Here is a 22,068-nt window from a genome sequence, read left to right as displayed (position 1 = left end):
GTCCCCGAAGAACTGGCCCTTCTGTACACTTCAGAAAATGTGCTATAACTGAGTTGGGGACCAGCCAGTGCTTTTCTCCCTGTGGGGTGCTAATTACATCCCTGTGTCTCCGGGGGGCTCACATCTTCCTTTGCCCCTCCCCGTAGCTTTGAAGGGCATTCTCTTCTTTCTGGTTTTCTGTGTCCTCAAATGTACCCTTTCAAAATGTCAAACCATTAGAGTACATAGTTTAGCCATGTACATAATTTAGCCATTTAATACACTCTCCTATGTTCTCACGTAGCCAACCATATTTAACCCTTGTTGGAAAGATTGAAAGCACGCAGTATACAGTTGGCAAGACGTAATGAGGAGGGGAAGCGGGGCGGGGAGCAGTGTTGAGGGAGACCAGGCCAGAATGTACTGTCTCACAAGTAGTGTCTACAGCACTTGGCAATGAGCTCTGATCCTAATAATCAGCGTTAGCGTTTTCGTCTTCGCTGGACATTTTCTCCTGCATTTTAAGAAGACTTGACACTTGTGGAATGCACAACAGCTCCCTCTTAAAATGTCAGAAATTCTTTCATCTCTTCTACCTTGCTAAGAAAACAAAAATCAGCAAAACTTGGATGAGACGCGATGGCCGACTTGCTTATTTCGTAGCTGCCTGATCTCGAGTAGCATCTACAGACCATCTAAAGAATCGCCTCTGTAGAATAGCTCTTTTCACTGCACAGATGATAACACTAGCTGAGCCCTTATTACCGGCTCAGTGACTTATAGGCATAATTTCATGTAAGCTGCACAGCAATCCTAAGAGGATGGGACACTGTCATACACACGTCCATCATCAGAGTGACCTTGCAAATGGAACCGTCACCTCCGATATGGAGACTGATAACGGCCATTGCCAAACTTTTTGTCTTCCCTTATTTAGAAACTCTTTGGCTGCATATTGCCTCACACTGGAGTCTGAGCCCTCTTTCACTGGTTTTACCACAGCTGAAAGTGTCCTCAACGCAGGCACATCCGACCTCAATCAGCCGCCCTGTCCCTTCATTACTGATTCACGAGTTTGTGAATAGACATTTGTCATCATCAAACCACAGCTGAGTCTCCCACTGAAGGGGCTGGAAGACTGTCCCCCCTTGAGACTCAACAAGGGCCATTTTCAGCTCAGGCACAAGAAGAAGAAAGCATATGGGCCTGTCCCATTAGTGGCTTTTCCCCAACCACAGACATGTACCCATAGTCTTTCAATGGCTTTCCAGAAGAGCAACCAAAGAAAGCACAGCATTAATTCTTCGACGGCTTTTGCTTTTCAAAACCATATCTCTCAGATTCAGCCGTTAGGCTCATAAAATATTTAGACATAAATCATTTACTTCTTTCCAGAGAACTTGACACAAATTTAATCACTTAAGTCATTTCCTTGGATTCGGTTGAACCAGCACCAGAAACATCACAAAGTTTTGAGCTCTTGCTTTTAAAATTATGATTTCTGTAGAACTTGCAACTGGCCTTTTTAAAAAATTCGAAAACAAGGATGGGCTCTGAGCTCAGTTATGACGTCAAGGGTGTGTGAGCCAGCATCCTTCAGTGAGAAACACAATGCATGTTTCCTGTGAGCAAAAGAAAATAATATTATCTTTCAATTTTTCTGTACAGTATTTCTTTTAAAAACACAAACTGTTGTGATAAGATCGGGGCCAACAGATGACGAAATCCGAGTTGGAATTCTGCTTGGTGCCCAGAATAAACCCATCAGTTCCAAAGGGGAAGAACATTATAGAGGCTGCAGCTTTTAGGAGGAACACCTCGTTCTATAGCCACTTCGCTGGTGCGTCCCATTTGATTTAATGAGTTCCGTTTAGGGCAAAATGCTAAATGCGTATTCCAGAAATTGAAATTTGATGCTACATAACCCTGTAAGATTCTCAGTTAAAATTCCAGTTAGGGTAAGAGACAAAGTCTGTTCTTAACACAGTTCAGAGAGATTTCCCTCCAGGGGCTCCAGGATGATTTCCCATGATGCAATGGACTACATTATCAGTAGTAATGGTTCCACACAAAGTTCGATGGCGGATACTTCATATTTTGCCAGTTACCACGCTATCCTAAGTTCTCTAGGGAAACTGTATTCAATTTTCTACAGAATTTATTTAGATATCATGTCACTGCTTTTTCCAACAATTTAGAGTAAGCAATAGTTACTAGAAACTACTGACCGTCACTAGTTCACTCACTCACTTATTTATTCCTTTATTTATTCACTTAATAAAAATGTATTGTATATTTACTATGTTCACTTGTTTTATAAATTTTATGGAGCATTTACCATGTGCCATATACTGGACATGAAAAAATATATGCATAACGCTGGGCCTGCCTCCAGTTTATATAGTCCCGTTAGGCCAAATCGTGAGTATTATTAAGACATTTATTACAATAAAAGAAGGTAGAGGTCTTAATTTAAAATAATGTTAACTATGATTTATTTAGAGTTTACTTTGTGTGAGGCATTGAGAAAAACACGTTAGCTCATTTCAATATATTATCTAATTTAATTCTCATAGAAAAGGTATTAACTCCAATTTGTAGACGATAAAACAGGTTTGAAGAGAGTGATTACCATCAATTACCATTGATTACTAAGTGACCACTAAGCACCCTGCAGTTGACCACTTTTGCCAGTGAAAATGTTTTGGGCTTAAAGTAGAATAATTGGATAAAAGTGTCTTCAATTAAAGCATTTTCAACTAAGTTGCATAATAAGAAGCCCAGAGGCAAACGGTTCTAACACTGGTTACGTTTTCAGCTTAGCCACAGGAGGGTTCTGTCTGTCTCTCCATGGTTCTCTCAACTGTCCCCTCAGGACCACGAGAGGACGAGCACAGCTCCAGACATTACACCTGTACATGACAAAACCCAGGAAAGGCAGGGTAGAGAACTTGTTCTGCTTTCTGTCTTTTAACCAAGAAGAACAATCTTTTTTATAAACTCTACATCAGACTCATCCTTACATTTCATTGACAAAACCTGGGTCACATGCCCACCCCTAAGCGGGGGTGTGGAAGGGAGGCACGGGTTTCAATGACTGGGAAGGTCAATTAGAAGCCATCCCTGGAAGCCGGGAATGATTTTGCTTTTTACCTGAATAAAGTCAGTTTTGCTTAGCAAGGGGGAAATGGGCAACCGGTAGGATCTCCTTCCTACATTAAAGTGCTCCTACGATACAGAAGTTTCCAGTTTGCCACAAGACACATCGTCCTCCATAAGACTAACCCAGGCAGAAATTCTGAGTGAACAGTTAACCTAAAAATGTGGGCCTGGGAGTGAGAAAACTACAGAATGTCTTCGTAGATTTTGTGTTTTGTGAACGATATGGAAATGGGCTGACACCAACTTTAAGCTGTGAATGGGGTCAGCCATTGAAGAAGACATTATACTAAATCACAAAACACAGTGAGGAAATTATATTTTTGTTTCAACGCAATTTACATCTTTGAAACAAAGACTTGTAAGGCAAACCCCTTTCAACGCTTTTCTTTTAAAATCTATTAGGAGTAGTCTTATCAATTCAGATTTCTTGGCTGACATTGTATTTATAACAAGTACTTTGCAACACGTATTATTAAGTTCTTAAATGTATTGCAACTTAAGCTTCTAGGTTAAGACAGCAGACTGGAGAAACATCTCTCTAAGCCCCTTCTTCTGGAATCCCACTAAAACTGTAATAAAGCAAATTTTAAAATAACCCCAGGAGGAAGGAGGAAAATTGGAGAGCTACAAAATATTGGAAACTGGAAAGTAAATGCATGACAGGTAACTGATTTAGCAGACTGCGGATAGAGGTCCTGGACTAGAAGTAGGAAAGCTAAGAACCAAGCTGCCTTACCCCACGGAATGCTCAAAAGCATCACATAATTAATGGAAATAATTTCTGGATTCCCCGTCCTACTCTCTACCCCTCACAAGTGCTCCTGTGCTGGGGACCGAGTTGATTTTGGGAGATACCAGGCAACACAGCTGCAGCTCTAGGTGCCATGTGAAAACAAGAGATCGAAATGCACTTATACATGCATGCTGGTTACCAAAGGCTGAGCCGGCCCTCTCCACTGCCAGTCCCCAGCTCAGCGTCAAGTCTCCAGCAGCTGGAGCTTTGTCCTTTGGAAGAAGGTTTGAAGGCTTCTCTGGGGAACCTGGCCAATCCGAGATGCAAGATCTACAAATTCGGACTTCGGGGGTTCTCTAACACCGGGCCCACCCCGATCATCATATAGTCAGTCAGTCTGAAAGTGTGTAAGCCTTGTGCATACATTCAGACTTTCCTGTCAACGTTTTTGTTTCCTTAATATGAATTATGAGCAGATGGTTAAGACTGACGACACATCTAGTCTAACATGGAGAACAGAAATAGAAGTGAAGATACTGCATCCGCTAGCCAAAACAATTATGTTGTTAAAAAGTAACACAAACAGGACCTCGGAAATTAAAAACATAATTACAATGAGAGAAAGGGGAAACATGAGGACATCTCCAGACAGGAAGAGTAAAAATAAACAAACAAATCAAGATGAAAAATAGGAGCGAAAAGATAAGAAAACCAGAAGACCAGCCCAGGAGGTCCAAACACCAAAGAAAAAACAGCCATCCTTACTAATAAGCAAAGAAATGCAAAATATATACTCAAACATGAGCTATTAATTTGGCAAAATTCAGATAATTTGTTATTTATCTGCACTGCGATAGTGCGAGTTGAGTGGGTAGGTAAAGGCTTATTGGGAGATGATTAGGTAATATCTCAAAGTTAACACTTGGAGCAACATCACTGCTAAAAATCTCCCTCTCCAAAACAATCATTGACATCCAAGTGCAGGGTTATATGCACAGTGCTGCTGATTTTAGCGTTATTTTTCATAGGAATCAATAAAAACTGACTACATTTCAGAACACTAAGCAGCCAGTAGAAAGAGTAAAGCATCGTTGGGTATAATGACATGGAAAGAACTCCAGATACAGTGGTAAGTGAGGAAAACAAACGAGTCAGGAAATAATATCTGCATTATGATACAGACTGGCAGATTAGAAAATAGTTTCAAAGTATTACAAATGATATGATTCTATTTATTTAAAAAACGGAATGCGTGTGTAAAAGTATACATGCACGCCCAACTTTACAGAGACAGAACTATAAGTTCATATACCACTTTTACCAATTTACATCGGAATAGAACAAGACTTCCCAAGTGCATACTTACTATTTTGTTATAGACATGTGTGAATAGCTGCATCTTCTATAATGAGAATACATTACTTTCCTAATACGTTTATATTACACAATAATAGTAAGGTTGGGGGTTCACCCTACCGAAGTATATTTGCCAAGGGCCCTGAATCTATGTTCCTCGAATCCTCTTTCATGATTCTCATAAGAGGTCAGGTTGCGGGGTCACTGAGTTAGGAGACTGTCTCAACAATATAAATGAGCAATGAGGGTTGTCCAAACAGTGCTATGCCAGTAAAAGTGAACATAAACGGGGAGATTGGCGAGATCCTTATGTATTTTACAGAAATGGAAAGAAGCTCTCAGCGCCACACTCATTAGGTAAATATTAACTCAATACCCTGTATTAATAATAAACAAAATGGGCATCTTCCAATGGCTGGAGAGAACTAAACTGAGTTCCTCTAACGACACACTTAGCAGTAAAAGATCCAGAAAGCCTCGATTTGTCCTCTGTTGCACCTGGGAGGGCCTGAGGAATGACTCACTTTATTCTTCTAACTAAATACAGGGAAGCTCAATTGTTCCTGTCATCTTAAGGTAACAGGCACCCCTTATTTAGAAATACAATCCTGAAACTTTGTGCCACAAAATGACTGTGGCTTTTTTACACGGAGGTAGGGTGGGAAGGCAGAGCTGTCCAACGACAGAATGAGCATCTTTAACAGGTAGTGACCCCAGGGCCACCAAGTGTGGGGTGGGGGTGAGTTACTTTCTGGGGGTGCTGTAGATGGTTAAGCTTTCTTGTAATAGGGGTCAGATCTGTAGATCTGATCTTGAATCTGCAGAATGCACGTGACTCTCTGGAAGCAAAGCCCGGGAGTTACTTTGCCACACACTGGGCGGGAAGCCCTTTGGATGGGAATGTTAGGCCACTGTCACATGAGGTGCAGGTGGGGCTACAGTTGAGCCCTAAGGCCCATGTGGGCAGCAGTCTTGGGAAATCAATAAGTAGGATGATACAAATGGATGTATCTACCTGCTAACTTCAATCTGTTATTGTTGGAGGTTGAGGCATGTTAATGAAATGCTGAAAGGGGGTGGAGTGGGAAGACATGGGAGGGAGATCTTTTGTGAGCAACAACAGAGTATCTAAGTTGGTTGAGAAAATCAGGGGTCTACAGAGAGACAGCACCAAGAGGATGTGTATACACAGGCAGAAGGAGAGGGGAACGGACAGGGGAAGGAGGGGAAAAGGAAGAAGAAGCAAAAGAAGGAGAGGGAGGTACTGAGATTTATTTTAAGGAATTGGTTCACACGATTATGGAAGTGGGCAAGTCCAAAATTCGCAGTGTGGGCTGGCGGGCTGGAGAATCAATGCTGCAGTTCAAGTCCAAAGGCCGTCTCCTGACAGAATTCCTTCTTGCTCAGAGAAGGTCAGTCTTTCTGTTTAGACCTTCAACTGATTGGTTGAGGCCCACCCACATTATGGAGGGCAATCTGTTTTCCACAAAGTCCACTGATCTAAACGTTAATCACATCCAAAAAACACCCTCACAGAAATATCGAGAATAATGTTTGCGCAGGTATCTGAGCACAGTGGCCCAGCCAGGGGTGACACAGAAATTAAGCCATCACATCAGGGGATGGGTTCTCAGACTTGACAAGTCCTGTGACATCTGTGACTACCACCTCTGAGGGATGAAGAGGGACGGGGAGCAGAGTCGGCTAGCAAAGGTCATGGACCCTCTTCCCATACGGCCTCTCTGCCTTCTGAGAGCACATCTCCAACCCCAATCCTCTACAACTTTAAGCTAAGCAGACGGATTTTTTAGATTGAATGATACTGGGTGGATGCTACTCTAGGAATGCCATCCGCTCAGCCCTCTGCCACACACACATTAGCCACACAACAGCGTCATGGAAGATAGGCCACATTTCAGTCAAATGAAGACATAGTAAAGCTGTTCTGCTAAGGCACCTCTGAATTTAAGGAAAACGATCCCAAAGGAAACAAACCTCAAAACTCTTGCTTCTAAAATCGCTTTTAGGTTGAAAAAAATACCAGTAGAGGGGAAATGCTGACAAGACAAATGGGGCTACTTGGCACCAAAAGAACGACTCGGGAAAAATGAAGAGAATACTTTTTTTTATTTTTAACCATTAACTTTCATTACAAGATCCCCACAAATCAGAAGAGAAGGGGTGGGTTGCAAGAAAAAAAAGGAAGACTAGGAGAGATATCATCAATATATCAATCAAGCAATGCAAAACCAAGACTTCAGCTTTTAGCCAAACAAAACAGTTATACAAAACAATTTCTGTGTGATTTTTACAGCTAGGTACCGTCCTGGGCACTTTTTAAATACATATTATCTCATTCGACTAAAAAAGTTACCCTAGGCATTTCATCATTAATTCTCCAACATGTGCTTAATCTTACTTGGAATTTGGCATGATGTTAGAATTTGGCTAGTTTTTTGCTGACAGTTTGTGCTTCTGACACCTGTTCATCAGACACATCAGGGATGCAAATATTAAAGAGCAACTGTAAATAGCATGTCATCTTCTCAAACCCAACCAACTTCAATTTAAAATACACGAAAGGGACATAAAACAGAAGTCCGCTGAGAATAAAGAGACACACATAGATGTAATGCATGTGTGGGGACGTCACCAAAGGTACCAAAACCAAGCATAGGCTGATGGCCATCGTTACCAATGGAAATGGCAAAGACACCTGGAAAAAGCAAAATTAAAAAAAAAAAAAAAATTAGATATGAAAAGCCATATAAGATACCTGCATATTTATATAAACAAAAAAAAATAATAATAAGATTTAAGCTAATAATAGAAAAATGGGGTAATTCTGTATGCGTGTAGGTAAATCTGGTTTCGTTAGGATGTTGAAAGAGGTTAAAAGTAAAGATGAAAAGATGGCATTGATCAGTGATGAAATTAGGTGGATGTTTCAGGACAGAGGATATTATCACACATGTGAACAAAGTCATCTCTGGTCAAGAGACACGTGATGATCTGTCTGTCCTTCTCTCTGATAAGCCTAACAGATCCTAAGCAATTTTATAGTGAGTAGAATCTCCCCAACAAAAATGAAAATTAAAACTGTGACCAGATTACCTGTATGTGTTTCACAATTTGTTAGTGGTAAAAAGATCTACTCATGGATATTCCGAATAGAGTCTTCAAACAGGATTACACTCAATACATTTTATTTCACACAGAAAAGAAAAAAAAATTAGAGAACTCACTTTTACCTTATAAGGTCTGGGTAGATTGGGCTCCTGGAATCTCAGTTTTAGTATTCCTATCATTGATAATACAGACCAAATAGAAACTACAAAATAAAGATAGTTTATCAAATCAATTAGGTTTGTCGAGACAACCGCAATAGAGGCCATCGTGACAAGCAGTAGCACCGATATTAACGGGGACGAGTGACTATTAAGCGTATTAAATAACAAAGGTAGCTGACCCTCTTGGCCCGCGATGTATGTTACTCTTGATGACTGAAATATATTAATCAGGAGGTTGCTAAATAACGAGGCCGAAATGCCGAAAGGAACGACCCATGTTAATGAGGGGAGAACTCTGTTTGTCCAAGTAATAGCCACAGCGTCTGCAGAAAAACAGAGCACACAAAAGGCATGTATGAAAAACGCGGAACTGATGATAAACCTTTAGAAATCATTTCAAAGGGAACGCGAGAAATTTAAGCAGTAATTGGGAAAACTGAATGCTGCTTAATGTCACGGTTTGTGTCTCTATTGCACACGTGCATAACACATATGCACGCGTGGTCCAGTTTCACCCCATCATACTGTATCATACATGGTTATCATCTTATACGTCTTCCTCACTAGACCAGGAACTTTCCTTCGTAAGGAGAGGATCACTCATTTCTTTTCTATAGCACTGATACTTCACTCAGTGACAGACGTAGTGGAAGTTTTCAACAGCCCTGGGAAATGAATGGATTGTGTGGCATGGGTGACTGAATGCATGCTGATTTTCTAAAACTGTTTTACCGAGTGCTGACAGTCGCGGCCAGAGTCCAAAAGCACCGTGCAATGCGGCCAACACAGGAACGAGACGGACAGAGGCCCCGTATCATAGGGCAATTTGAAATACTTAACAGAAATAAAAACAAACCATGCAGACAGAGAAAGCACATTACACACTAGTTAAAATACTTCTCACAGGTGGGCAATCGTCTAAAGCACAGACCAGGTTCTTAGCTGGGGTGACTGCACTCAGAGGTCATTTGCCAATGCCTGCAGACGTTTTTGGTGGTCACACCTGGGGAGGTCGGAGGCTACGCCTGGCCCCTAGCGGGTGGAGGCCAAGGACGCTACTGAACACCCCTCAATGCACAGGGCAGCCCCCCTGCAAGCTACTGTCTAGTGCTGAGCCTGAGAAACACTGCAATCGACCAACACTTAGAGAAGATTCTGATTCCGTTACTTAAAGGTGAAGAGCTCTTCTGAGCAGTATTTCCCTATAAGTCAGTAAACATAAAAGGCACCACTGAGACAAGCACCCATTGCTTATGAGAATCGATTCGGGTCTAATTCGCATTATGTCGCTATAAGCAGGACAGATCACTCAGACACACAGACAGTCTTTCAGGGGGACGACTGACAGCAAGATCTAGCATCCCTGGGGGCCACTGTCGCTGGTGTCAAGGTTGGTTTCCCGGGGGGTCTCCAGGACATCAGTGCCGTGGCTTATCACAAATAGGAAAACTTTTTCGATACGGCAAAATTAAAATGTCATCCATGGTTTTGGCTCTTAAAAATCTTTATTTTTAAACCCATTTTCCACTTGCCTCAAGTACTATTTTTCCCTTTTCCGTTTAGTGCTTTCCTACAAAGAAACATCTCCTGTTGTTTTGAAACATCTCCCGTCTCACTGACTGTTCATTTCAAATAAGGTAGAGTCGGTCATTCCCCCTGGACACCCACCCCTCCATCCATTTTCCACTTTCAGACACATTCCAGAAATGCCTCTTTCCAGCCGTGAACCCTGTTCTCCTTTGATTTCCCGTCGTGGATTCTACAAACCTGGTCGGTTATAAGTCGAGGAGGTGTGAGCTCAGCTCTGCTACATAATCTTTCTCTCAATCCCATAAGTGACTTTTTCATTCCTTTCCTTATGTCATTTATTTTCTTTTAGAAATGATATTGTATATGCTTCTGGTAAAAAGTAAAATAAATAGCATGGAAACACACGAAGTAAAAGAGTAAATGTCCCTCTCTTTGCCAATCCCTCATGCACACACCCCAGATGCAAGAACTATTAACATCTTTTTGGATATTCTTCCAGGAATTTTCTAGGCACATATAAGCATCTGTGAGGGGTATGTCTGTGTGTCCGCATGTGTGTGTATGCTTACACTTGCTTTTCTCACTTCTCAATATACCTTGATCATACCAGTACATATGCATCCATCTCATTATTTTAAAGGATTCTCAGCATTCCATTACATAACTGTAAACTAAATTATTTACCAATTTTTGACTTGGTGGATTTTTAGGTTGTTTCCACTCTTTTGCTAATATAGAAGGTGCTTTAACAAACACATTCATGGCTCTAGGTCTGGTAGTTGTGCAATTCTCCTCTTAGGGTAAATTCTTAGCAGTGGCACTTGTGCGTCAAAGGTCTGTACCTTTTCTAAAGGTATCTAGGATGTGGTGTGAATGGAATGTTACTTTTTTTTTTTTTTTGACGGACGTTGAAAAAAGTTATACCCACCTGTAATACATATCAGGCTCTGAGGTTTACATAGAAAAAGAACCAGTGACATTAGTCACGTAAGGTTTTATTTGTGTCACTGTCACAGCCCTGACCTATTTCTTCACTGATTGTTAAGGAAAAAAAAAAGGAGCCTTCATTTGGAATAAGCTCAACAACACAGGGGGAACAGTGTCCCCCTGGAGTGAGCTGTGTGGACATGTCCCAGTGAGGCCTGTTCCTGGCTTTTTCACAAATGTCCCTCCACCGATGAATGACTGCACCAATAGACCAACAGGGGAGCCTAACATCTCACTGTCCTCTTGAAATTCTCTACCACACCTGCCTGGCCAGCTACAGCAGGCTGCTTCCGTCAGGGAGCCCTCCCGGGCCTCTGCGCCCACAACTTACTTACTGTCTTAGATGATCTTTTCCTACGTCAACATCCTCTAGTTCTAACTAGAACAGGGAACCCCCCAAGAACACCAAACGGGAGCCCCTGGGGGCAGTGCGTTCCCAGGATGGCAGGAGCATTGAAAGCCTCAGGCTGAAAAAGCCAGGAACAGGCCCTCACTGGGACATGTCCACACAGCTCACTCCAGAGGGACACTGTTTCCCTCTCTGTTGTAGAACTTATTCCAAGTGAAGGCTAATTTTTTTTTCCCCTCAACAAATCAGTGAAGAAATAGGTCAGGGCTGTGACAGTGACACAAACAGAAACCTTACGTGACTAATTTCACTGGTTCTTTTTCTATGTAAACCACAGAGTCTGATACGTATCACAGGTGGGTATAACTTTTTTCAACGCCCATCAAAAAAAATGTAGCGTTCCATTCACGCCACATCCTAGATACTCTTCGTTCCTTATGAACTTTTCACGTCTTCTAAATAGTCCCATTTGATGGAAACGTTCACCCTTAGTGCATAAAATTCCTTATTTCAGAAATCCAATTCTATTGCTTCTAATTTTTTCTTCTTGTATAAATCATGCAGTTCATTAAAGAAAATATGGAAAATTCAATAAAGAATCAAGCAAAATCACCCACAATGTCATTCTGGCAGTTCCCTACTCTTAGCTATTTACTTTCTGTTTTACATCGTAACACAGATGCAGCCTTTTCGCTCATTATTACATCATAAACACTGTCCTTTACTTTAAGTATTCATCAACAATGTGATCTTTGAAGAAGCTCAGAATGGTCTATTATATGGATTTTCATCAATTATTTATGCAATCCGAATGTGTTGGATGTTTTGGGATCTGTAATGTTTTTGCTCTCCTATGTATGCTATGATGGGTTGCCCTATACATACATCTTTCATGTATGGCTCTGATTTTCTTAGTTTAAATTCCCAATACAATAAAAGGTTGATCCATGAATTTTAAAAAAAAGTATTTCAGCATTTAAACAAGGTCTAAGGATTAAGTGCCTAAAAGAGTAAACTAAATTATAAGCAATTATAGTCGAAACACCTCACGGATGTTCTACACATGCCAAAACTATGGCACCACCCACAGACGGGCTGCAATCATTGTGACACACCAGAGGACATCTTCATAATTTTTTAACCACCAGTATGGCCAGTGCATTGGCAGCCCTAACAGACGCCCACTTCAATGAACCGTACCCGCCAGGCCAGCTGACCAGCAGCCCTCATCACACCCAGAATTACCTTGTGAATTTATTCTCTGCATCACCAAAGGAGTTAATAGATCATGGCTTATTCTTATCCAATTTAGCATTGGTTTGTTCCCACAAATCCTCTTGATGCTACCTAGTTTCCAGGTCCCTAAGCGAGCAGACCGTGAGGACACAACGCTGGTCCCAGGCTTACCGCACTTCCAGCCCAGCAGTAACACAGGAGTCAGGGCAAAGTGTCAGGACTTTTATAGTGCATGTCCCTTAGACTGACCACCAGTGCCTCACAGACTTACCCAGACTGTAGGGGATACCTGAGGTCAGGCCGTCCTAAAGATACTGGACAATAGTTTATCTCAGAAGGTTTCACGCTGCTGTGAGGAAACTGTTATGCTCCCTGTTTCTCATTTCTTTCCAAATGTCCTCGGATTTCTAGAATCTATTATTCATTTGTAAATATGTTTATTTTTTTAATATTTTATTCTTTCATTCTTTATTCTACAATTAAGGCCCTAAAATAGTTATCACTGACTCATATTTTCAATACATTCAGGGCCCATTGCCCATAACCATAAATCAGAGTTATTTACGATAAACAATATTATATTACATATTAATAATACAAATTAAAAGCATCGATTGGCCATTATCATCTACTCTTTTAGCGGCTAATATCCTACCTTTCAAGTGTATCAGCCTGTAAGTCACCTAGGAGAACGTTAGGAAAATCGATGTTGTGAAAGTTGTAGCGGATATAAACCCTGATCACACAGCCTCGCTCTGGTCTGCACGGATCATGGCAGGAACCCAGCTTTCCCCACGCACCAGCACTAACGTACTTCTCCACATTATCAGGAAACTCATCACTGAGCTCACATAGGAGACTCTTCTCTAAGTCAAGTCATACTCTTTGGCCCCTTCGTTATTTTCAAAAATTACAAGCTGACGCTCTAAATAAAATAATAAAAAACAAATAGTCCCCACGGGAAGGTGATACTTCACGTATCCTGAAAGGCCCAGAAGTGTCCTTATTAGTCATTTGAATACAAACCTGAAGAGAGAATTTCCCTGGGGGTCAGAACAGTCAGGTAGGAAATGTTAACCAGTAAATAAACGACAGTCACCAGAGGAATCACGGTAAGTATGCATTTTGGAATTGTCTTTCTGGGTTTCTTCAGCTCCCCTACGACACACAAAAAGCGAAATCACGATTGGTAAAAATTACATCTTAAAATTATCATTAAAATCGCTCCCTGTAGCAAGTGTCCGGCTGGATTCTTATCCACCCCGACCACCATCGCTGCACATACACACACACACACACACACACACACACACACACGTGAACTGCTACACACCCACCTCCTTTCTGAGCTTGGTGCTAAACTAAGAAAAGGGGAAATGTCTTCACTTTCCCCATAGATGGTAAACCGACCGCAGGAAAACAGAAACATGAGAATGAAGGTGGAGCCCATAGGACCCCGTGTGGGGTGGAGCCCACCTGTGGGTGCAGCCTCCTTGGTTCAGTACAAAGCCCTGAGTCTGGGCGCTGGGTCTGCACAGGCAAAGCCTGCCCACAAGAAGAGGCACTACAGAGTAACTCAATAGTCACAGAAATCAAAGCTAAAATTGTGACTAGGGTACGGGTCCCCGTGATAAGAGACGACATGCTGTGGGACGATGTCACGTGACAGTTTGGGGGCCCCTGTGCTCTCTGTGTTCCTCACACCCACAGGGTCCATTCTCTGCTTTCCTCCTTGCCTACTTAACCTTTGCTCTTCCTTCAGATCTCAGCGAATCATAACTTGCGGGAAAACAGGAGAGAAAACTTTGCTTGGCTAGCAAAAGTGTTCTCATAGCATGAATCAGTCACAAATCTGCTGTCCCTGTAGGCGCCTTCCCTTCCCTTTCGGTCAATATTAAATGCGAAAAAGAAAAAAAAGGTCACGACTCAGCATCATGTAGAATGGATTGTCCAGGGTAGTCTTCTTATTCTCAAATACTTCCCATTTGTCACACTATTTCCCCCATTTGGCCCTTCTCTGAGAATGGCCCCTGGCACAGAATGAAACATTGGAGCTATGGGCACGCACTGTCATGTCACCCTGTGCCCGGGCCACTGTAATAAAACCAGGTACACGCCTCTGACTCACGAAAGCCAGTCAATGCTCGTACCCGAGATTTCTCTCAAGACTGAACCCAATGTCAACAAAACTGAGAGAATCAGGAAAAAATTAATGCAATGGCGGCCAAAAGAAGGAAAAAAAATGAAGGCAGCTGAGAACCCTAGCTGCCTACGTGCTACAGTTTTCCTACATCCTTTTGCTCCTGCCATTGGTGGCTCAGGTCTTCCTTCAAAATGCAGCATATTCTTCCAGCAAGTTCTCCTTTTATTGTTTATACAAATGGATGTGGGTTTCTGTTACTTACAGCCAGCTCCCCCTGACTGACAAATGTCTGCCTTTTGACACTTTTGTCATCTTTCTTCCATCTGCACGTGCCCGGGTTGGAAGGGACATCCATGGCATACGTACACTGACAGGAGAGGATTAAGCACTTGAAGAACAAAGAAAGGGGAAGCGCTCACTGAAACGCTGTCTAGTCGTGGGTTTCTGGACAATTTACTGACTGTCAGGGCTTCAATTTCCTTACCTGTATATTGGGAGACATGTAAAATATAGGGATAATAAAATTCCCGTCAACTGCCGTACTTACTAAGTTATTAATGGCTATATGGTTATTAAAGCTTTGAGCACGCAAAAGGACAACTTTTAGGATTAAGTCTACTTTCCTTTGGGCCTTTTCCTCTTTCTCATTATGTATTAGATTTATAGAGAGGAGGTAAGGAATATAATACAACATAACATAATTGAAGGTTGTAATGGCCAGACAGGTAGTGAATATTCTTGGTCTTGGACTTAGAAAATGGATGTTCCTACAACATGCAAAGTCAGCTGCCTACAAATCACCACTGTGCAGGTAAAGGTGGTGCTCAGAACTTAGCTGTACTGAAAATGCATTAAGTAAATTAACAATCCCGGCATACCCTGGAATTCCTCCAGTTTTTGTTTACTGCCGGCGGCTTGGGGAGAATCCTAATTGATAGGTGAGGAAACTTTGGAAATCTACTTTCAGCAGAGAAAAATGATGTAGCAACAGAACATCTGTGCCAGTGGAACGAGGTGAAGTTGGCTCAAACAGAATGATAACTCTTCTATCGTCCAAAGAACGAGAGATACTGTGAGAGACAGATCAGCTAACGACACCAGCCTCTCAAATCGCAGTGGCCCGTGGAATCACAAATTGTACAAATGAGTTACCTCCTCTCTCGTAGCTTCCTTTCCTCAATACCTCACTTTTTAACTCCATGCAGACTGACGTTCCACTCATGCTCAGAGTTCACCAACGACCTCTGACTTAGTCAGTGAAACAGCTTGTGACCAGCATTTCACTGTGTCCATTACACCCTCTTCTTGGAACATGTGGTCATTTTCTTTCAGAATTCTCTAAACGTCCTCTGGTTTCTGCATCAGGACTTCTCCACCTACCACCTAAAGCGGGCATCCTCCAGGCATTGGCCTCCAATCTTGTGCCATTTTGTCCTGCTTCTCTCTATGCACGTGCTTAGAAATCATGCCTATTACAAGCCCAGCAAGTGCAAAGCATTCTGCCGTCGCCCAAGATTACCTGCCATGCCTTAGAGGCACCTGCATGTTTCTGGTCTCTACAGCTTCACTCGTATTTTTCTACCGCTATAATGTTTTGGATTCAATTAAAATTGTCACCTTTTCCAGTGGATGACACAGCAAAAGGTGATTTGACCCTCTACTGAATTTCCATAGTAATTATATTATTCTCTCAGAGCCAGTTATTAAATCCTATCAAACCATTACTTGTTTATAAGGCACAGAATGACAGTGATTTTGAGCCATGATGCCCATTTTTTCAGATGAAGGAGGAAAGAAAAAAGTAAGTCCAGAGCGTAAAGCTACTTCCCACAGCTGGTGAGAGGCAGGGCCAGAGCGAAGTCCAGGGATTGGCTCTTCTACGAGAGGTAAGCCGCTTTAAGGTACGGAATACCTCTTACTCATCTTAAGGCACTAATGCCTCAAGGGTTTTAAAAATAGTCAGTGTTGACAATGTTATCTGCTGATTGAATTATTTAATGAATGGAGGACACATCAGTCCAAAAAATAAAGGAAAACTTGGCTTAAGGGTAGAGTCTATTTCATGTTTAAATGTCCTGGAAAAGAACTGGTAAAAAGATTGAAGTCGAGAAAAATGAAATAAATAAATGTGAACGGTCCCCAAGGTGGTGTGAGAGAAAGGCTATGAATAGGATTCAAGGAAACAGCCTGACTTAAAAAATGGAGAGAACTTTTGTCCTGACGTAGAAAGGAAGAGTATTTAACCCGGCTCAGAGCAGCGGAGCTCTGCGATTCTCGTCTCTCTGAAAATACTCAGGAGTCTCAGTGTACCACGCCCACCACCGCACAAATGCCATCTGGCACTGGCGTGCCCTTTCCTGGATTCGCAGGTCCATGGGCGGGGTTATTCCCACAACCCCAGAATTCATCTATTAACAGAAAGGAAACGAGGTTAGCACGGAGCGCCCCTATCTGTAGTCCCAGCAATGAAAGCTGAAAAACAGAAGTTGTTCAGTAAAGTAAGTACTTTGGCATACACGGAGGGAAAAATTAGGAGTAGGTGGGGAAGTGCACGGCTGGCATGTTTTGACCTGATTTAGAAAGCCACAAAGAATTTAAAAACAAACAAAAAAATGGACTCACTTATGTAAAATAAAATTCAAAATATAATAAAAGATATACATTTCCTGCTGTATGCAATTAAGTCATGGCCTGAGCTATTGTTCTCAATGGACTGTTAATTACCTGCAATAAAAGTTAAGCATCCCGCGCCTGAATATGCAAACAGTCCCTGGAAGACAGCTTGTATGAACTGCGAGGCTTCCGGGAGCTCGGCATCGAAAGCCTTCTGAAACCTTTGCACATTCTCCTTCCTCCCTCTGAGCAGCAGCACCAGTCCACTTAGGGAGATGAGGCCGAGGATGAGCGCTTTCAGCGCGGTGCCGGCCGTCTGGAGCCAGGTCACCTCTTTCACACCCCGAGAATTCAGAATGCCCACGAGCCACAGCAAGGCCAGCGCCAGACACTGCTTGGGCAGCTGGGGGGCCGAGCAACTGGGGTAGAAAGGCTGGATGGTGTGCTCGGCCAGGAGCAGGGCCTGGCTGGCGGCCAGCCCCGCCGCCACAAACAAGGTGGTCCAGAGGCTCAGGAAAGACACGGAGCTGCCGAAGCATCTCTTGAGAAAATAGTAGTGAGCCCCGCTGCACGGGAAGCTGATGCCTATCTCTGCGGAGCACAGGGCGTCCATTGTGGTCAACAGGGCGCAGACGGCCCAGATACACAGGGACAGCCCCACGTTCATGCAGGAGTACTTCAGCACCCCACCGGGGGCCACGAAAATCCCTGTCCCTATGACATTGACGATCAAAAAACTCGTGCCCCAGCCGTACCCAAACACTCTCTTGAGCTGTATCGTCTTCCCTGTATCCATTGTAACTGAAGACTTTCAAAAGTCTACATAAAAGCCAGTTTCTGAATTTCCCTGCCTATCCAGCTGAAAAGGACGTGCATGGAGGCTCTAAAATAAAGCAGTGGCGTCTGTTGTGTCCCACCTTCGTTTAATGTAACCTACTTTCAATCATTAACAAAGTATAGGTGATGCATCCAAGTAAAATAGGATAAGGTTACTTGCAGGAGTTTAGTTTGGCTGGTTTCTTTTTAATTATTATCAAAATAATACATTCAGATGGAAAAAGGAATTTCAAATAAGACCGGGACTACAGCCAAAACAGGAGCTTCCTGCTCAGCGTCACTCCTTCCCGAGGCCATTCCCAGTTCCTTTCTCCAGAAACATTCATCTTATAACGTGTGGTTGCCCCCACAACTCTTAAGTAAGATAAGAAGACTCTGATTCTTAAATGTCTCAACTTTAGAAAGCGGCTATGACTTCCTGGCCTGGATGTTGGGGAATTAGCTTGCTCACGAGCCTCTCACTTACTCTACTCCCTCTCCCTCCCACTTTTTATCATTAAACCTTCAAGAAACAAAGTATTTACCTTTCATCAGGCTTATGGAAGCCAATTAACGAAGCCAGGGAGTGAAACACCTTGCAGCCTAAGCCCCGTCCCTTAACCATTTACCACCCCGGTAGCCTGGGTCACAGGCAGAAGGTGAGGACAGCACGTACAGAAGGCCTGACGCCATGGACGGGCGGACGGAGGCAGGGCGTTCGGCGCGCTTACACATGCTGACTTGACTATGCAAAGCATTGTCCCGAGTATCTCCAAAGCCCCACAGTCTTGGAGCACACACCAGCCTCGTAAGTAAATTATTTCCAAACTATCCTCTCAGAGTAAATGAAAATGTTTCTGGTTTTGCCTCGGTTGTGGGTAAACTGGCTATTTTCTGTCAGCTTACATCCAAGAAAATCCACTGATAAGATTGTATAGATCTCAATAAACAGGACCAGGTCCACGTCCCCAATGAAACCATGCTTCCCTCCCGTCCCAGACAGCAAGGACCTGGGAGTGAGGGAGGAGACCAGAAAGCTCACCTAAGGTCGAGACAAAGTACATGGGGTGAGCCAGTCGCAGACAGACAAGTACTGTATGACTTCTCTGATACGAGCTACCTGAAATAGTCACATTCATAAAATCAAAGAGCGAAATGCTGGTTACCAGGGGCTGGGAGGGAGGGTGGAATGGGGTGTTATTAATCAATAGTCTTCAAGTTTCACCAAAGTGAGAGGAATAAGCCCTGCAGGTATGCTGCAATTGTGCCTGTCGCCAACTGAAGATCTGTTACGAGGACGGATCTCACACTGAGTGTTCTTACCACAGCAAGATGTTTAAAAAGAGAGTAAAATACAATTTCACTCTTAAAAAAATAAAAAGGTAGAAACAAAGTAGAAGCAGGGGCAGAGTTAGCCAATGTCCTTCCAATCATTCTCCCACTTACCTGTCTGCTTCCAGGAGAGAAAGTGAGGCATTCTCTCCCAGGGAAAAGACGAGAGAAGAGCTGTGGCCCTCCAACAGGAGGGTGGTGGCTTTGGGGTGATCACTCTGGCTAGGCTGAGTGACATTTCCAAATTTCTCAGCGAAAAGGGACCGTAAGGAAGATTTTTGTGTGAAAGTTGGAGAGCAGAAATGACACAGCCGTTATTTTGACAGTTCACACTGACAAGGAACCCCAACTTGTCCAAACCTTAGTCATGTTCCTTTGAGCCCGGGACTCAACCAGGCCTCGTCCGGGCCTGCAAAGCGTTGTTTAGCAAGAATACCCACAGCCCTGCTCTCTAACCAAGGTCCTCTAAATAATTTTCTATCCACCGAACCCCTCACTCTGCCCATTGGCTATAAATCCCCAGCTGTCTTCGCTGCGATGGAACTGGGCTCAGTTCTAGACCGAAGTCTCTCTCCCCCACTGCGGGAGCTCGGATAAACTCTGTCTCGCCGGCTTTACCGAGTGTTCTGTGCCATTTTTCTTTTACACCGTCCATTGTCTTACACACGATGGCGCACTTACCTCGCTGCTAACGGTCACGTGTGTGCGAGCTCTCCTCATTGTCGTGAGCGGGAGGCGATCATGGCCCCTACTTCACCTGCAGCAAGCTCGTCCTCCAGCTCCTGCCACTTCCAGGCCACGCGTGTGTTTCCATCTGTGACCACGGGCTCCCGCTGCTGCAAAATAGCCACACCTTCAAGGTTAGCGGTCATGAGAACTGATGCAGGTCTCAGTACGTCCTATGGGCTCCAACTCACACCCGTGGGGTCCAGCTGGGTCTCATTCCCCTCACTTGTATGTCCATCACCCGTTCCGGGTCACCGGAACTTTGACTTCCCAGTACCATCTGTCGCCCCAGACATGGGGACAGCAGCCTTAACAGAGACTTAACCAGCTCCCACCATTGCCTAAGGTCAAGTCTCTATAACAAATCCTTTTAATTCATATAGGTATGTAGTTAGATAGAGATAGAAAAAGAGATTCAGATACAGATAGATAAAGATAAATAGATCTTGATAGATATAGATTTACAGATGTGGCTATAGATAAATAGACAAATACAGACACACATTTCCTAGTGGTCCTGCTGTTCTGAGTGTACAAGGTGCAAAATTTCTGTAAACTATTGAAACTAAGTCAATATGAATCTAAACTGGATTGCTTTAAGTTAAGCAAGTTATAATCCCCAGGGAAACTATTAAGAAAATAACTTTTAAAAAAGAGTAAAAGAAACAATAAGCAGATTTAAATGGTACACTAGAAAATACCTATTTATCACAATAGAAGGAAGCAATGAAGGAACAGAGGACTAAAAAGGCATATAGAAAACAAATAGCAAAACGGCAGACATAAGTCCCACCCTACCAGTAGTTACATTAAATGTAAATAATTAAATGCTCTGATCCAAAATGCAGACACAGGGAGAATGAATTTTTTAAAAAAGATCCAATTATATATAGTCTATAAGTGACACCTTAGATTCAAAGACATAGATAGGTTAAAAGTAAAAAGACACAAGTAGATATACCAGGGATGCCAAAAAAAAATATATACACATTTTAAGCGATGTTATCTATGCTCAAGCAGTAGTTCGCCGAAATCATGTGTCTGGATGCTGATGGTAATTGCTGAAGTCAAACCTCTTGTAATTGCAGAAGTCAAACGCGACTTATATTCATCTTGTGTTAGTATATATTGAGTATTACAGTTCATACAGTTTTTCCCTTTCTTAAAATGTGCATACATTTTTTGGCACGCTCCGTATAATGGAAACAATACCCAGAAAAGAGTGGAGCGGCAATACTAATAAAAGGCAAACCAGACATTAAGAAAAAATGGCTACAAGACAGGACAGATTTTATAATGACAAAGGGATCAACTCAGGAGAAAGAAATAATAATTATAAGCTATAAACACCTAACAGGTGAGCGCCAAATATATGAAACTAGAACTGACAGAATTGGAGGCACAAACAGAAAATTCAACAATAGTTGTAGACTTCAATACCCTGCTCTCAAAACTTGATAGAAAAACTAGAAAAATCAACAAGAATATATACAACTTAAAAAATATCATCAGCCCACTTGACCTAATATCCATCAAGAGCAGAATAGAAATTCTTTTCAACCATACATGGGACATTCTCCAGGATAGATCATATGTTAAGGCACGAAATAAGTATTATGAATTTAAAAGTATTTCAGTCATACAAATGGAGTTAAATTAAAAATCAAAAATGTAAGGAAGCTACAGTAATCAAGACTATGTGATATTGGCAAAAGAACAGACAAATAGATCAAAGGAACAGAACTGAGAGTCCAAAAATAAAGCCTTATATTTTAGTTAATTGATTTTTTTTTTTTTTTTTTTTTTTTTACAACGG

The 22,068-nt window shown here is 42.4% G+C and overlaps 1 protein-coding gene across 7 annotated transcripts; it reads right to left on the bottom strand.

The window, feature by feature from the left end:
- Window positions 1-7,338: 7,338 nt before the first annotated feature.
- On the bottom strand, window positions 7,339-18,296 carry SLC7A13 (solute carrier family 7 member 13). 7 transcript variants are annotated; one of them, XM_019726261.2, is made up of 5 exons: window positions 17,490-18,292; window positions 13,649-13,780; window positions 8,700-8,843; window positions 8,476-8,561; window positions 7,339-7,946 (listed from the first exon to the last, which is right to left on the bottom strand). In XM_019726261.2, exons 1-5 carry the CDS (start codon window positions 18,172-18,174, stop codon window positions 7,668-7,670), a joined length of 1,326 nt encoding a protein of 441 aa, XP_019581820.1. In that variant the 5' UTR covers window positions 18,175-18,292; the 3' UTR covers window positions 7,339-7,667. The 7 variants fall into 7 exon arrangements, with proteins under 7 accessions (XP_019581820.1, XP_074175151.1, XP_074175152.1 ...); XM_074319050.1 differs by having other exon boundaries at window positions 8,482-8,561; window positions 17,490-18,290; XM_074319051.1 differs by lacking the exon at window positions 8,700-8,843 and having other exon boundaries at window positions 17,490-18,293.
- Window positions 18,297-22,068: the final 3,772 nt, after the last annotated feature.

Source organism: Rhinolophus sinicus, linkage group LG14, assembly GCF_036562045.2.
Source record: "Rhinolophus sinicus isolate RSC01 linkage group LG14, ASM3656204v1, whole genome shotgun sequence".
Taxonomy (NCBI): Eukaryota; Metazoa; Chordata; class Mammalia; order Chiroptera; family Rhinolophidae; genus Rhinolophus; species Rhinolophus sinicus.
This window is presented reverse-complemented; position numbering and strand designations above follow the sequence as displayed.